The sequence below is a fragment of the Gordionus sp. m RMFG-2023 genome, chromosome 5 (assembly GCF_954871325.1).
Source record: "Gordionus sp. m RMFG-2023 chromosome 5, tfGorSpeb1-WG-v2, whole genome shotgun sequence".
Classification (NCBI taxonomy): Eukaryota; Metazoa; Nematomorpha; class Gordioida; order Chordodea; family Parachordodidae; genus Gordionus; species Gordionus sp. m RMFG-2023.
Genome location: NC_088779.1, coordinates 22,423,092 through 22,441,859, shown reverse-complemented (window position 1 = coordinate 22,441,859; position 18,768 = coordinate 22,423,092). Strand labels below are relative to the sequence as shown.

At 27.9% G+C, this 18,768-nt stretch overlaps 1 protein-coding gene across 1 annotated transcript; it reads left to right on the top strand.

The window, feature by feature from the left end:
- Nucleotides 1-2,819: 2,819 nt before the first annotated feature.
- On the top strand, nucleotides 2,820-15,074 carry LOC135930553 (E3 ubiquitin-protein ligase pellino homolog 1-like). Its single transcript, XM_065467369.1, has 8 exons — nucleotides 2,820-3,033; nucleotides 7,150-7,435; nucleotides 8,050-8,312; nucleotides 8,402-8,495; nucleotides 9,943-10,152; nucleotides 10,977-11,208; nucleotides 11,600-11,730; nucleotides 13,857-15,074. The coding sequence occupies exons 1-8, from the start codon at nucleotides 2,831-2,833 to the stop codon at nucleotides 14,085-14,087; spliced, it is 1,650 nt and encodes a 549-aa protein (XP_065323441.1). The 5' UTR covers nucleotides 2,820-2,830; the 3' UTR covers nucleotides 14,088-15,074.
- The last annotated feature ends 3,694 nt before the right edge of the window (nucleotides 15,075-18,768 follow it).

Here is an 18,768-nt window from a genome sequence, read left to right as displayed (position 1 = left end):
AAAACCTTAAAATACAGAAAAAGATTTATTTTAAAAGATTATTATGCAGCCACTACATAAGGTAGGCTTAATTCTAGATCCGAATTTCAAAAGACTTGAGTTTTTAATAAAAGAAGAAAATGATATATATAAAACAATCATAAAAATTCTAAATGATATAAAATTAGATGATATGCATAAGTCGATGCCAACTATCATTTATAACTTTCCTAACTTATCCTAAACTCATAAAAAACCGTTTATTCTAAATGATCAATACCAACTATCACTTTCCTAATTCATCCTACATTCATAAAAGACCGTATATTCCAAAAAAAAATTTAGAGAATTTCATGACCGATGAATGCTCTGAGGTTGAACTTAAAAGATTCATATAAGATAAATAACGACAATACTTTGAAGTTTTGGAAGCAGGAATATTCATTTCCTTTTTTGAGAAAATTATCGAGTAAAATTTTGTCAGCTGCAAGTTCGGCTTCTAGTGAAAAGTTATTTTCTGTAGCCAATCTTTTATTAGAGGAAAGGCGTACACAATTGAAATAAAAAAAGATGGACATTCTTCTTTTCTAAATAAATTTCGATTTATAGATTATATTAATTTTTTGTTATTAATAAGGATTATAAAATTAGAGAAATAATAGAATGAATTCAAAAAAGTGTAAAATTATAGCAATAGTTTTTAAAAATTTAAAAACACCGTGAATTTTCGGGCGTGACGGGCGTGAATCAAAATTATGCTTATCGTGAGCGGGCGGATTTGGTCAAAATTTTTTTAATGGTAAGCGTGAATGGGCGTGTATTTTTTATAGCCACCGTGAGCGGGCGGGTCGTGAATGAAAAATTAGGCCCGTGCCCACCTCTAGTAGGAGAGATAAAATATCTAAATTTGATATTGGTATCAAATAAAAGGTCCTATATTTTAAGATATATTATTTCTACATTTAAGTTATATAATAATCATTCTTTTTTTAGAATGTTTCATTTTTTATAATCAATGTAACAATTATAATACCCATTTTGTGATGGCGTATGTTTTCAATAAACAAATGAATCTAATAGATTTTATATTCACATTTATTACGGAATATAAATTAAATATTGTAACATTCATTTTGGTATTTAGTCTAATTATATTTTCTCTTATCTGTTTAATATTTATCTATGATATTGGTTATATCTGTTTAATATTTTTCTATGATATTGGTTAAATATTTTTGCCCAGGCAAGGCAAGGACATCCCTGTGATTAATTTTTTATTAAGCTTTCTTTAATTTTCTTTAATTTTCTTAAATTCTATCCAATATTATATTTTCCTATACATTATATATTTAATTAATACTAACGTGACCATTCATATTGAGAGCAATCATATTAATATTCAGGAATCAACAATTTTCTGGAAATAAATTAAGTAGAAAATTGAAATATGTTCTGCTTAAATTCATGAATGTACATTTCGACTCGTTATCAATATTTTCGTAATCTATCAATCCAAAATAGCTTATGAGCAGGTAAATAAAGAAAGTAATTTTTCCTTGCTAAGGTGTATGGCATACGACTGTCATCTTCCGAGCCCATAAGAAAAATGGTATTTAATATCAAATTTACATTTGTCATAATTCTTAAGCGATTTTAGATATATAAAAACATTCAGTTAGGTAATAAATAAATAACAAAAATCAATTAAGTTTATTTTTAACTTTATATTTCAAAAATCTCGAAGAGGAGACCCCTAATCATTTAATAAAATAACACGTAAAAGTTTTAAAAAAATCAACATCAACAGTATTTTATTTCTATTCATAGGGCTAGTGCAACTAAACTGGAACCTCTCTGTATTATTTAAAAGCATAGCTTTGAAGCAGCTAAGAATTATTATCCAAAACTAATAAATTAATATTTAACTTAATAAAATTATTTTAGGTTTTGAAAACCTATGGTTTCAATTTTAACCTAAAATCCTTAAAAATAAAACTAGCATAAAATAAAATAAAATAAAAAGTATTATTCTAACTTCCTGTCATACACCCCCTTTATTTTTTATTCCATCGCCTTTCATCATTCCTATTCAAAACACCAACAACTCAACAATGCATACCATTGGCATAAACATATTTTTTTAACGAGGAGGGGAAGAACTATTAGCTAGGGTTCGCACAGGCCAAACTATTGCAAGCCTTTGGCAGGCTTATATTTAAAAAATACCTTGGATTCTCACTTTTCTTTTTTCCTAAAAATTTTGAATTGTAATATTGGCACTTGTTTTTCAAAAAATTATTATTTATAGTGGCATATTTTACATAAATTTGGAGGAGAGGTAGGGATGAAGGGGGGGGGGGTCGAAATATCATATATTAACCTAAAATAGTATTTACAAAAATTCCCAAAGGAAGGGCCCTATTTGCTACACCTATGTTTAAAAGTATAGCAAACGAGATAATTTATCAACGCTAAATTGAGCATAATTAAAAATAAATAAAACGTGTGAACAACCTACCACCAAAATAAGTATAAATTTCAAAATTCAATTATTTGTCTAAATGTCAGACAAGTCATTAGGTTAATTTTTTTATTAAATATTTGATATTAGCTACATAGCACCCCTCCCATTTAATAAACCCAAGCAGATGTTTATTTAAGTTTTTCACAACAATAATTATGCTTATACTCTAGGAAATTTGCATTAACTTGTTGATTTATTTATAATTTCAATGGCTTATAAAAAATATCACTATTGCACTTACAAAAAAAAATAAGTATAAATCGGTCTTTTGTCATTATATTCTTTACCATATGACTTACATAAAGAATGGCTTTGATGCAAAATGCAATGCATATAAATAATACTAATAATTATGATGTTAGCTTCAACAATTTAAATCTCGATATAGATTCCCCTAAAAATTCTACATTTGATGGAAATATTAAATCGAAGTCCAAAGATCAAAATAATCAAAAAATTTCAAATAGTAAGGCAAATCATAACGGAAATTTTCATAATTATTCCAAGTATGGTGAATTGATATTAATTGGGTAAGTTTAAAGTTTATCTTATATATAATAATATTCTGAAAATTTTATATCTGTAAAGATATAATTATTTACCATGTTTTATCTTTTTATACAATAAATTATTTATATCCATATTCATAAATAGTCTAGTTATATTTATTTTATCAAATATATTATATTATCTTTGGTTTATATGGACGATTTATTATTATAAATGAATATAAATAATTTATAACAAATATTAAAAAAATATGTCAAAATATTAAGATATTTATTTAAAGTTTACCATTTTTATCAAAATGAATCATGTAATCCAGATAAAAAATTTTTGAATGTAGTAGGCCATTTCCCATTTCTAAACAATGTTTTTTCAAAGTGGTTATTAGGTAATGTTATCAGCAATTTTTTTTTATAAAAATACTAACTTGTTTAATGGTCAAATCATTTTCTTTATTTTAAAGTAGGATATATATATATACACTAAATAATTAAATATATATACATTGAAAAACAAATAAGTATATATTAAAAATGGGTTTTAAATATATATATAAAAAAGAACTGAAAAAAAATATTAAAAAATAGAGTACAAATTACCATAGAGAAGAGTGAACTGACAAAGGTAGAATCCTTCATTAGGGTCCCCTGAGATCTGTCTCATTATTTTTCCTATGATTTTAATAAATTGAGGGCATCACTTCCAAACATGCTAAGGATATTGGTAACGATTGGTATGAACACAATGTTGGTAAGGCCAGCATATATTTTTTTAGGATTTCAGCCTTTTCAATGGCAGAAAATGAGAGGTTGGACTTTGCTGCAACGTCTAACTCAATATTCCATCCAGAAAAATATTACGCAAGCCTGAGGATTTTGCTCATAGAAGAAACAAAGGTCTAGACATATATTAACGAAATCTCGAGGCTTAGGCATAATTTTTCTGGCTAAAATATTGAGTTAGCCATTTTAAAAAATCGGCTCAAAATGTGCCATTTAACAACACTAAACACAGGTATAGTCCCAAGTGAATGGGAGGCCATAAGTCCAGGGAATGAGGGACATCTCATTGGGATGTATGGTGTTTTCAGTTGAGAGGCCCACTAGTTTGAGAGTGGATGAAATATTTTTGAGGGCAGCTAGGAGAATGTTGATAGATTTATGACACGGTTGTTGTCCATGGGAGAATTTGCAGTGCAAGGGATGGTAAGCTTTCAATTCAATATGATTGCCACAGTCAATACAAATGGAGGGAACTTCAGCATTACAGCCAAGGCTGAGAGCTATGGAAATGTGTATCTGTTCATCAAGAGGAAGCCAAGATTAGAACTGGGAATGGCTTCTAACCAAACCTTAGTTTGCATCAGTGGCGTAGCTACGGGGGTGGTTTTCGGGTTTGGACCCCTCCTAGAGCAAAAATTATTTTTAGATTATACGTTCAAAAAGACTTAAAAGTGACTTTATATCAAATAAATACCATTAATATTTATATTTTTTTGGTTTTGATGTTTGTGGAAGAATATTATTTTACTATTGAAATTATTCTGGATAGTAATATAAAGTCATTGATAATAATCTACTAAATTATAATAACATATTATTGATGCATTTAAAAAATATATGTAATATATATTATCGAAGATATGGTTATAAAATAAACCTGGCCAAAGGCCGGGGGGCTTTTATATGTATGGACCCCCTTAAGGAAAATTCCTAGCTACGCCACTGGTTTGCATTTAATTTTTTTTATATATGATATTTTAAAAACAACAATCCAGATCCCTATTTTTTAATCATAAATAGAAAACATACTGGTTTGATTTTAATAATGATTAAATGGCCTCTTGTGATTCAACGTTAGTTTTTTTTTAAACCATTTTGAAAAAACGTTCTGTCTGGAAATGGCGATAGATTTTTGTAAAAATATATTTTGGAGCCTTCACCCCAAACCCCTCTGTTTTGCCCTTTCTGGCCAGGTTAGAAAGGAAACTAATCCTTAGTTTAAATAAATACTAATATATAGAAAATTTAAAAACATCATTTTTGAAAAAAATTTGGAATATGGGAGTTTTTGTTGTATATTTTGGAAATTTTAAAAATGTGATAGTTGTTTTGTGTGATAGATTTCTACTTTAAAAACCTTCATTGCATAGGTGAAAATCTTGTGAAAGACTAGTGGTGGTCCCTCAGACCCCAATTAAGGAACACTATATCTTAGAATCAAATTAATTTGTAATTTTCATATTATATACATATTTTAAATAAGCTACTTTAATGATTTTAACTGTTATTTTAAAAATTTATTCTTATTATATCAATATGTGGCAGCTTTTGTCAAGATAGTTTAAAAGGTGATCAATTATTCTAAAATGTCAATATATGATAAAATATATAAATAAAATTAATGATATACAATGTTTATCTAAATTTTAAATATTAATATAATATGATTTTTAATTAATAAAAATGATATATAAAAAATGTTTACTTATGCTTAATATATCAATGCCAAAACAGATGAAAAAAGTTTTTGGATGATCAGATGGTGTCCATGAACTACTGAACAAAATCAAAATTAATTATGCACACCTAGAATTTACCTAAAAATGTTAAGCTACTAAAAGATTATGCAAAAATATCAAAAGAATTTTAAGTAATAACGTTTTTAAAATAACTGGGGTCTGCATAGTCTCATGCAAAAAAAAAATAAAAAAATTGTGGTACTCTAGTAGTCAATGTGGTAGACCTACAAACCCTGTCCAGATATATGCTTAATGGTGCAAAGCTGGACTTTACTAAAAAAAATTGGCTGGGCTGACAAGTGCAAAATTGAACTAAAAAATAGCTGACAAGTACAAAATAATTTTTTACATTTGGCAATTTATTTTTATAACCTTATCAATTAATTTTTAAAATTTATAATTTTTGTAACTTAGAAATTCTATTTTATAACTTTATCAATTAATTTATATAATTTAATATCTTTATAACAATAAACACACTTTTAATACAATTATAATTTAAAATTCATTAAATAAATAAAACGTCGATTTAAAATAAACTAAAAGGTACATTCTTAAAAGTTCACTTATATGAATCCTAAAAAATAATGATTAAATAATAAATTTTAGCAATTAATATAATCATTCAAGATCACATTCTTAATTATAAGATAAAAACTCTCATTCCAATGATAATTTAAATTTTTTTTAAACTGCTTAAGATTGTCTAGAATTTGGTCTGGGAATAATTAAATCAAATAAAGTACATTAAGTCAGTAAAAACATTTTATACAAAAAATTTATATATTTTATAAAAACTTACAAATAAAAAGATGTCCTTTTTAAATTTCACTATAGTTCATATATTTCCTGGCTATTATTCTGCAACTTGGCCTGATAGAGCCAGGCTTGAAGTCAGATTTTAGCCTAGATATTTTAAAAAAAAAATTTGGACTAGTGGGCCTATAATACATTCTCAGGCAAGGCTCCAGCCCAATAATATAATAAAAATTTATAAATAATATAGATGATGTTTTATCAAAATAAAATGATGATTGAATCTGAAAGACATAGTAATTAGTTATTTTTACTTCATTTATCTTTGTAAAAATATTAATTTATATTTTGTTAATTAAATATTTTCCTATTGATTTGAAAATATTTTGGGGTAGGATGGAACTTAAAAATTTATAAAAAGTAAAAAAATTGAATTTGTAGAAAGAACTCTTTTGGCCTGGTTTAGCCTGGAATTTTTTTTAACCTGTAATGCAAATTTATGATTTTTAATTTTCTTTCACAACAAGTTCTGGCCTGGTACAATATTTTTCAGGGCAAGACAAACTTTTTGCTGGGCCAAAAAATCTTTAAAACTCTTCATAGGCCAGGCCAATCTATAATAATAAATTTTCCCTTAAAAAACTTCATAGTACAGAATAGAAATAAAAAGAGAAATATAAAAATAAATTTTATCACAAATGAATTAAAAATTAAGTGTAAACAAAAATGATAAAGAGTAAAAAAGGAAGATAGAGAGAGAAATTATGAATCAAAAAGGAAGTATGATTTTTTTTTTAAATATAAGATCAGAAAAATAAATAAAGAATTATAGTTTTGTATTATTTTTTTACTTTTAAAAAAGTTACAATGGCTCATTATCATCCTCTGCAACAAACTTTGATCTCTACCCTAACAATGGCTCTTCATTCCACCATCCTTTTCAAAATAATGGAGACCGTGGGCGCAAGCGTAGTAGGTTTGAAGTGGCGGGCCAAGACGGTCGGCCTGACGGAGTGGTTTTTGGAACGCGCTTACGTGATAGTAGTCGTGCACGAGCCTTGCTAGCTCGAACTGATGCATATTCTGTGTCTTACACCTTCGTCGGCCAGGCACCAAATGGAAATGAGGAAGGGTCAGACGATAAAATGGTATAAGGAATGCTAACCCAAATTTTAGGATTTTAACTTAATATTAAAATACTCTTTTGCCAAAGACACACCGTTTTGCTGGCAAATAGTTGGTTAATTTTGATTAAGCTGGTTGAAATTAGTCGTTTCCCTACCTATAATTATCATAAATCTTATCTTTTATAAAATATTTATTTTTCTTAATTTATTATGCTAAAAAAAATTAGTCGATATTAAAACCAAGATATATTTCATATAAAGTTAATGTTGACTTGACTCTTATAAAATTAATAGAAATAAAATATAAAATAATATCCCAGGGTTTAAATTTTTTTATGTATACTCTTGTAGGGTTCGACATACTCAAGTACCTCACAAATTGCTTATATTTTTTGAAAACTAGTGTATTAATAAGGAAATTTTAGATATGTATTCTAAGACAACATTTAATGTATGAAGGTTTAAGATCATAAAAAATAACCATTCTTAAGAAATATTAATTTTATACACATTTGGGGCCCTCTATACCCCGCGATAGAGTTAAAATGATAAATTAAGCTTTGATTTCATAAACATAAATCTTATTTTTTCCCCTCCCATTCATCTTCCCTTACATTTGACTGAACCCAAAAAAGTTATTGGTGGTAGACGAATATCGGCCGGATCCATCTCTCGATATGTTTCAAATAGGCCGGTCCCCGGAAAAACCGATCGATTTTGTTGTTTTAGATACCCTTTATCCTCACAGATTTTCTCCACAAACACAACATACAGACCATCCAAAGAATAATTCATCACACGTAAATTGTCCAGGGCCACGGCGCTTGCGCAATGGTGATCAGATTATTTTACCCTCTAGTGCTATGGCACAGCCTCCAGCTGAAAGCGTCATTTCTAGGTCCTTCAATTATGATATATGCTCGACTAATATTAATTTGTTTCGTGATCATTATACAATATTATATCCGGTTTTTTTGTAATTATCAGGTTCGCGTGTAGGCTTACAGTAGGACGACACCCTCCTAACCCAATACGGGTTTACGCTGCTGGATTCGATTCCGGCCGTAACATTTTCTTGGGGGTAAAGATTTTATTTAGATTTTCATTCTTCATTTTATTTCCATATTTAAAAAAATTATTAATAATATCGAATAACATTTTTTGCATATTCTAGGAGATTTTGCTATATTAATGACTTCTTTGTCTTGTACAAATTTTTTATGGCTTTCGACATCTATTTCTTGCCAAATTTATATTTATTCATCGAGAATTAAAGAATGGTGATATTTAGAAAACAAATAATACAAGAGTCATCTTACCTTTCTCACTAACGCAAATTTAATGACAATATGATTAAATCAATTAATTTTTTTCTTTTCCGTTTTATTTTAAAACATAGTAAATATTTAACATAATTTATTTATGATTGATTGTAAATTTTTACTTATCTTTTTTGTCCAGTATAATATTTAAATTATAATTTTTATATATAGCATAAGAACTCGTTTATAGTAAGCGCGATATTGATGAAGCGATACGTAACTCTTTTGTAATTTACGCATCGCTCAATAGATATCGCGGTATTTCGCGTTTTCTATGAACCAGGCTTCACCCTCGTATTTTTGTATACTTCGTCGCGAATTCGCGCTAATGTGAATGCAACATTAGTGTCCTTTTTCCCAAGTTTTCGCATTCAATAGAGACCAAAGAAGCTTTATATTTATCTTATAAAATGGTCTAATATATAGCGTTGGTTGTAAAATATAGCAATTGGCTAAACAACAACCAAATTTTATTAAAATGCAATTTTAATATATATTTAACGGAATAACGCGATCACTTCCAATATTCTATATATCATACCCCATATTAGGGAAGCACTTATTTGGATTCAAAAAAACATGGTCTTTGCTGAATTCGAACTCAGATCTATAGACATGTGTCATATTCATTCGCCGATTATGTCACAAACGCTACTCTAATATTTTTATAAAAAAAAATCCATAACGTTCAAAATTATACATGCTACCCTTACTAGATCGTAGGCCTATCAGAAATATTCAATCATATCTTAGTTAGAAGATTGTTTTTTTTTAAATAATTGTGTAAAATTTATTAATTTAAACAATTTGTTCGATATTTACTATGATTTGCCAACTTTTAACTTGTTTTAATTTTCTTTCGTTTATTATGATCCTCTCTTTTATTATAGCCCACAAGTCTTTCAATTAATAAATTTAATATCCTTTCCTTTCACTAATCGCATTCGTATCCAATAAATTAAAATAATGAACATTATTAGACCCAATATTAATCGAATCATAATTAATTGATTACATTTATGTTTTAAGATTTTTTTTAATATAGGTATTAACGATTTAAAATTTTCACCTTCCTTTACCAACCCTTGAGATAATGTGCCAGTTCGTTTCGTCATTCCATTTATCTTCGCCTTTTCCCTTATAATTACTCGGTTATTATTGAAAAATAAAACTTACCATATAATATATCAATTTATGAAAACTTAGCCTAAAGCTGTGAAATGGCGCAAGGGAGACGATTTAGTAGACGGCTTAACTACCAATGGCATCCTTATATCTCACGACACTTCAACTTATCAAACATCACCAAACTCTATAGATGGCGTTAATAAAGGTAGGGAGTGGTACGAAGTATCGGTGGAGGGTCGACTTTACTCTTTGAGATCACCTCAAGCCATGAACACTTGCGGAAAATTGGTAAGAAAGAATTAATAAATATTAAAAAAAAGAATATACATGGTTTACCGTTGTTTTCGCACAGAAACTCTTATCATGAGAGCACAATTTTTATATTTTGTTCAATTCCAACATTTTATAAAATAACAAAAACCCTATCTTTATCTTTCTTTCGAACAAATTCTATTCAAACCGAACATTTATAGAAAATAATAATTTTTTACATTTAACTTATAATTTATTCCTTAAAAAAATTCTAAATAAATTTATATTATAAAATTATCGAAATAATCTTAAAAATTAATTAACAATTAATATTTAATCATGAAAAAATTTATATATTGTTATTTTTATAATTAATGGGCGCCATGCCTAAGCAAGGATCTTATTTTCCTTTACATGAGAAAAATCTCTTTCACAATCTTGAAGTGATATCTATAGATAAAGGGGGATAAAATATTATGCAATAATTATATCAAAATGTTAAATATTTTAGTTTACTGTTTTTGAGAAAGTTCCAACTAATTATGCATTTACGATTTATATCAATGCACATATTTCTTTTTTAATGCATGACACAATGATGGATATTTTAGAAAAGAAAATTAGTTAATGGCATAAAAACTCGAAATATATTGTTTATTGTTTGTTTTATACTGAATAACGATTTCTATATCATTCCTGCACTTAGATATAATCGCTTCAATATTTTTGATTAATCAACAAATTTTTAAAATTTTTCTTGTTGGCCTTGACGTTCATCTTTTTTTGTAACCCTCACATTATATTTGATTTTTTATTAAATTTTAGTCCTCATTTTCCCTTCATCATAAATGATATTTTAGATCGATTCTCAAACAAATCTCCTCTCAGACTGGTCCCTCATAGACATATGCGGGGCCACTTTACTATGGCGATCTATCCAAGGTCTAAGTACTTCCCCTAACTCTAAAGACATAGAAGGATACGTGGAGAAGCTCAACGCTTGTAAACCTCAATGTCCTGTAAGGTTATCCACTCTCATTGTGCCTAAGAAAAATTCTCAAAACTATAACAAAACCCCTTCTAATCAGCAGAGTAATTTCCTATTTAAATTAATAAATAACCATTTAATTTCAAGCCCCCTCCCTTATCTAGAGTTGTTAAAACCCCTATTCGTACAATTTTAGCCAAAATGATATTGTTTAAGCCTCGAAATTTGCAAATAGAGGTCCAAACCTTTCTGTCATCTATGAACTAGACTTACAAAATATTATTTTGGCAAAATCTTAATCGGTTCATTTTTAAAAATAGACCCGAATAGCGTTTTTTAACAATCTTAACTCCCCCCTCCCACCCCTTGAAATATTCTAAAAAACCTTTTTAATACATAGGATATAATTGCACGAGAATACCTTTAGCGAAAACTTGCAACATGGCGACTAGTATATACTTATATTATTTTATTTTTTTCAATCTAAATCCACAGATAAAACTTCTGAAAATTGTGCTAACTCGGATAATAGAGCTTACGTATACCTGAAATGTGGGCACGTCCAAGGTTTACATCAATGGGGCAAGCAGGGCGATCACAACAGGAAATGTCCTATATGCCAAAAAGTATTTATTTTCAATATAATGAAAAATACCACCATAATCAAGAAGGGAAATCTTCTTTTCTTATTGGTTGCAACATTTTTTGTCATTATTATTTATGACCTCCAGTAATGCAGGAGGGTCTAAAAATTCTTTTTTGTTGGACACATCAGGAAAATCTATGTTTTAAACCTTGATCTTGTTTAAACATATTTGCTGTTCTAACGGGAATGTGGATTCGAACCTTCTGAACTCTTTATGTTTTTCCAAGGTTATTTTATTAATAATTAGTCAGTGTTTCTTTATGCTTTCCAAACCCTGAACCATCTTTAAAAAAAATTATCTCTGAACCCTGGACCAAACGCTTTTTATATGCAAAGGGTTCACATCCCTGGTCCAAAATCTGTGACAAATATTTAAAAAATTTGAGCCATTGACCTCTACCTAGATATTTACTAAAACGAATCTTTTTGATTTGAGTTACCTACACTAGAGATCTGCAAAGTTAGGCCCGGCTCGGCCCAAAAGGGCTTCGGGCCGGGCTCGGGCCTAATTTTATTTAAAATAATCGGGTTCAGGCTGGGCTTAATATTTTTAAAAAAATTTGTGCCTGGTCGGATCTTGGAAATTTTTTTAAATATATCTAAATTTATCAATTTTATATTGAATTTTTTATGTAAAATAAAAATATTTGATTTTATTTATTGAAACTAAACGACATATAACATATGTCTTTTATTTTGAGTAATTATAAAAATTAATTTCTATATTTAAATAAATTCGGGCTAGGCCGAGTCTGTAAATTTTTCTAATAAAATTTCAGGTTCGGGCCGGGCCGGTAAAACTTTTTTAAAAAAATTTCGGGTTAGGGCCGGCAAAATCTTTTAAAAAAATTTCGGGCCGGGCTTGAAAAATTAGGCCCGATACAGATCACTAACCTACACATTGGAATAGATATATAAAGAATATCAGTAAATGACAAGTGATCTGCGATGGGCTCGTTAATATCCCTCTAAAAATTAAAACATTGGGCAGGCGGGCTGGCAGGTTAAAAATATTTTAAAAATTATATAGGGGAGGGGGTAAATTTAAAATATTTTTGAGTGCAATTAAATAAAAATAATTATAAATATTAGGCATAGGGGGTTTAAATTTTTATTTAGATAAATGGACGGATGTGTAATTTTTAGCCATGAATGGGTGGGCGTTCTGGTTAAAGGTCCGCACATTTCAGACATCTAAGTGACCTAACGGTCTAATGGGCATTTGATGATTTGCTCAGAATTACCTATTGATAAGTAGTTTTAATATGTTAAATTTTAACACGTAACACCAAATCGCATAAAAATTTATTTTAAATTATTATTGAAAAAATTAATAAATTTTTAAAAATAATTAAAATGGCGTAAAATTATAAAGTATTATTTAAAAAATCTTTTCATATTCCCCCTCCCAAGTCATTCTGATTTCATCTCTCCATTTATTTTCTTCTTCTCAAGTCAGTCATTTCCAATTACATGACACCCTCCCCCATGGATCTCTGTAGCGTAACCCAACATATCCCATAACTCTTGCATTCAAGTTGCAAAATAAAGGCCCGTGAACGAAACCTGACCGCGGCTTCCATGGTCACCCTTAATGGGCAATAACTTTTCTTCTGGGTTTCCCTTGATTCAAAATATCTCACATTCCTGGGTCAATTATATTTCTCCGCGATCTCTTGGTTACAGGCTGCGGGATCTTTTCGGAAATCGTAAGTCTACTACCCAGAATTGTGAACGACGTTAGAATCTCGGTTCCAGGACGGACTCATTTCTTTATCATATATATTTCTATCATCCTCTATTTATTAGACTGGCTCCTCACGCCAATAACTTCCCCTTCATTTTGGGTAATCATATATAACTTCAGATGTTCGGGAGAGTTTTTTTCCCAGAAATCCACCTCCACGAATAGGTGGGAATAGAGAGTGATACGGGTTATGGTTAATATATATATATTAAAAATGGGTAATATTTTTAGTTGTTTTTTTTCATTTTTACAATATTTGTAATTTATTTTATACATTCACATTATTTATCTCAAATAATGCGAAATCCTGGGATATAACTACTGTAATTCGATAATATATTTTATTACAATATTCTTAGATAGGTCCCATTACCGCTCTCTACCCAGGTTACGAATCGGCGTTTTATCGAAGCTCCTCCCCTTTGACACACTCTTTTGACCCTTGTGGTCATTTGACGAACGAATCAACCGCTAAATATTGGTCAGAAATCAATATCCCATCAGCCGATTTCAAAAAAGTTTGCCCTTTTTGTGCCACAGAACTAGCTAACCCCGGTTATATAAAACTCCATTTTCAAGGCGAAAATTGAACAAATTTTAACGATTTTCAAGAATGTTTAAAATATGTGAATTTTAGAGTTATTTATGAAACCCATATTTGCTTATGTGACTTTTTTGTTATCGTTTTTTTTGCATTTATTCACAAAATTAACTCTAAAACTTCAGAAAAAGTCATATTTATGCCACCAAACTAGATAACCCTTTTTATAAAATAAGATGCTAATTTTTTGTCAATTTCTAAGATATCCCCCGGTTAATGTAAAGCCAATCTCTTTCAAGGTTAAAAATGCATTTAATTTGTGCGAGTGAATCTTGAGGCTCTGTTGTTTTTGCCTGTATCATACAACTGTATTAACTTTATCCCATAGAATTAGCTAGTGTCGTTAAACGGCTAGTTTTGAGCCGATTTTAAAAACGGCTAACTCAAAATTTTACCCAGAAAAATATTAAGCAAGCCTGAAGATTTTGTTCATGGAAGGCACAAAGGTCTAGGCATATATTAATCAAATTTTGAGGTTTAGGCAATATTTGTTTTTGCAGAAGTATTGAGACAGCCGTTTTTAAAAATCGGCTCAAAATGAGCCGTTTAACAACACTAGAATTAGTAATCCTTAGATTTTTTTGCCAACCTACTTATGTTTACTCATTCTTCCGTTTGGATAAGTTTTTGAAATAGAAAAATTATTTCTGAAATACAAACAATTGCTATTTTCTGGTCCACCATTATTTTTGTAAAAAAAATATTGTTTATTTGAATTCATTGATTAAGAAGTTTTACCATCTTCAAATTACATGACTTTCTTCTGCAACTTATGGAACTGTTTTCAATAACAATTATTTATAGCTATTTACTCTTTCATATGACACTCTTATTAAATCTGGTTAAATCAAAGCTTTGAACTGTCATATACTATTTTGTATTATTCATGGCATTTAATGTTCCTCAAATATTATTTATAATATATTATTCTTGTATAATTTTATAACAATTAAAGGTATACGTAAATTATATATTTTTTTAAATATAATATTCAAATTCATTAATTCTAATAAAAATGTTGTTTTATCTATATTTTTTTTACCAATATATTTGTCTTCTTTTTTTGTGATAACATCCAAAAATCAAAATTCTTATTACCCTAAATATCCTTCTGAGTTCTTTAAGTGTAGTTAATTAAAGTATAATTTGCAAAATTTATAGTTTTATAAAAAAATTGTAATTAATTCATTATTATATTTATTTTAGCACTGTAAACAACTTTACCTAGGTTTTATTTTTTTTAAAAAAATTCTATCAATTATAACCGAAATTCCACATTAAATTAATTTCCAATTTTTTTTCCCCCAATCAAATCTTTTTAAAGATAGGTTCTCAGTATTAGCATTCTGCTCTATTTATATAAAATTTTATTATCTGAGCATCACAAACCAAAGTAGGATATTCTATATAACGAATATAATTACGTTTACGTTTTCCATATATATTTTTTTTAATTTATTCAATTTTCCAAACATTCTTATTATTATATGTAATTACTATTTTAATATTTTATAAATGCAATTTTTAATATATTATAAGTATTCGAATTTAATAAAAAAAAATTGTAATTTATTTTTATTTTTTTGTTGATTACCAAGAAGAAATATAGGTACCTTCTTTAAATCTGAAATAAGTAATTTTCAAAATTCCAATCCTTGAATGTTAAGTATAGTTATAAACTAAACTTTAGAGATTGTAGGTTATATTAATTAGATCTTCTATAAATTAATAAATATCTATCCAAAGCAATGCTAGACTTATATATTTACCCTAAAAAAATAAAGCGAATGGTTGTGGTAGGGTTAGTGAAGGTCTTCGGTCTGGAGCCGATTTTTAAGGACCAACCAGTTTAGCAAACCGGGTCCGATTTTTATCTTTATATAAAGCAAAAATATTAATATTATCAAATTTCATTTAATTGCGAATATGGAAATGATAAAAATATATTTACATAGGACCGAGAGATCGAAATAAACCTGAATTTTACGAGTAGTTATAAGATAATTTTAGGAGAGAACCGAATCGTTATAAATGTATTTGATAGTGGCTCATAAGAGTAAATGAAAAATATTTGTACAAATTTCTATGTGACTTCACATAATTTCTTTAATCTTTGTTTTGGTTTTTAAAAATTTTTTTTTATTATAGATTATTAAAAGTGTCATCAAGATAATGTATTATGTATGATAATTTATTTTAATATATCTAAAATTTATTAGTAGAACGAACTGATATAGATTTGTTAACCCGAATGAACCAATGTAATATCGTTTAAAAATAAAAACTGAAATGAAACCGTTTTAAGATTACAAACTAAGAACCAAAATAGAACTGAGCTACCTATCAGTTTAACACCCTACTTACAACAATAGCAATCATTGATGGTATCTAAAGTTAGAGATAAAGGAGTGATATGATAAAGCCCATGCAATGAGTGGGCAATTCAACAGGCTTCAGACCTTTATAAAAAGGAAATGTCCAACGACTATATACATTGTGCTCCTCACTGAACTTAGAAGTATTGATTAATGTTCTCAACTATTGGTATCAAATTGCTAGGTATAATTTTAATTATTTTGATTAAAATTTCTCGTTTACATTATGCAATCATAGCTTAGATATCCAATAAAAAATATAATAAACAGAATTATATCCAAAACTCCTCCAACACGGAGAAAAATATTACAAAAACTTGACCAATAAGACGAAGCCTTCGCCGTCAAATATTAAGGCTTTTTTAAGTTAGAAGAGCCAATTATAAATGCACATAGTAACCCAATGGCTGAAAAAACATTTCTGGTTGCACGGGCTGTACGGACCTAAGGATCGGGTTGTCTCAAGCGGGGTTATCCGGCCCGATAAATAAATATTAAAAGTTCAAACTTTCCTTAATACAAATTTTTGTTTCATAAAAATGTCAATCAGAATAACTATTATTATACCTTTTTAATATTTTTATTATTATATTTTTTAGGAATTTTTTTTCTGTATAAACAATTATATCATCTTGCAAATTATTTTTATAGTCAATAATTTTTAAATTCCATATACATTTAAACTGAACAAAGTTTATGTGTATACAAATTGAATAAAAGGAAACTTTTTATGAATATTGATTAGATTTATGAGGGTTAATTAAATTTATTTTTATTTTAGGTGACAATATGTGAATAAATACATATAATTTTTAATTATTTCTTAGATATCATAGTATTTAAACTCAAATTATAAATTTTTTTTAGTTAGCTCAAGCTGGATCTAAAAATGTGTGCTCGGGTAGGGCTCTGACAAAATTCTTTTTAAAATCACTTTGCAGGGCTTTAATTATGATAGTGTAAGGTTAAGTTGTAATATACAATTTTAAGCTACTGTATGTTACATTTATTAAGATTAATTAAATAGGGACATATTAATTAAATAATGTCCCTATTTAATGTAATATATAAATTTAGCACATTATAGGGAATTATTATTACAAATGACATTTATAGTGTTGTGTTGTGTAAAAATATAATTTAATCCGCTTTATTATAACCTGTAAATCTGACAGGCAATGTTAATTATTGTAAATATACAAATAGAAATTAAATAAATCAGCTGTTATAATGGCAGTTTCCTATCATCCTGGAGTACCTTTCCGAGAAAGTAAGGTAGGTAAGAATTTTAAAAAATGCCTGTATTAGATATAAGTTTATAAAATCTGTTAAAAATTCGATATAAAAAAATGAATGTTATTAGAGTAACTTCTCAAAAGTAACTAGATATATTAACAAATTACCTTGCTCGAAACTTAACTACATAGCATAAATTACCTTAATTAAAATGTAACTTATTTATAGTTATTCAAATCTAATAGTTACATTATTTAAAATTGTGGAACGCTATTTTATTTCAATTATAGACATTTTAAACAACAAAAAATGTCGTTTTAGAATTTTTATTTCATATTAAGTATATAATCAACATAATATTTATTTATAATAATTTTTTTCTAAATTAATCAAGTAAATATACAAATTAAAATATGACAATTTTGAAACAAATAGCGGTATTACACTAAATATAAATTTAAAAGAGAGACTGGGTATATATATAATATTGATACTCAAGGTAAAATTTTATTATTGCAGAAAAAAAATTTGATGCCTAGATAATCTTTAAGTTTGCAAAAATATTTTTATACAACATACAAAGTGTAAGAAATTTGGCACTTTTCTATATTAGCAGGATTAAATTACATTGAGATAGATGGTTAAAGTTATATACATATCTAGAAGTGTACAGGAATAATTTTTTTCTATCAGGTAATTATACAAATTAAAATATAACATTGATACAAATAACGGTATTACACATATAAATTTAAAAAAGAGACTGGCTGTGTAATTTTGATGCTCAAGGTAAAATTTTATTATAGCAGAAAATCCTTTTAACGCCTTTTAACAGATAATCAATAATTTTGCAAAAATATTTGTACAACATAGAAAGTTTAAGAATCTTGACCACGTATTCTTTATAAGCCGGATTTATTATTACATTAAGGTAGAAGGTTAAAGATATATACATATACTCTAGAAGTGTACAGGCAGCGAAAGCGATATCAAAATCGATGGTTGACAGAAAATGATCGTAAAAGTCTATCGTGATTATATAGATCGAAATGGGTAGCA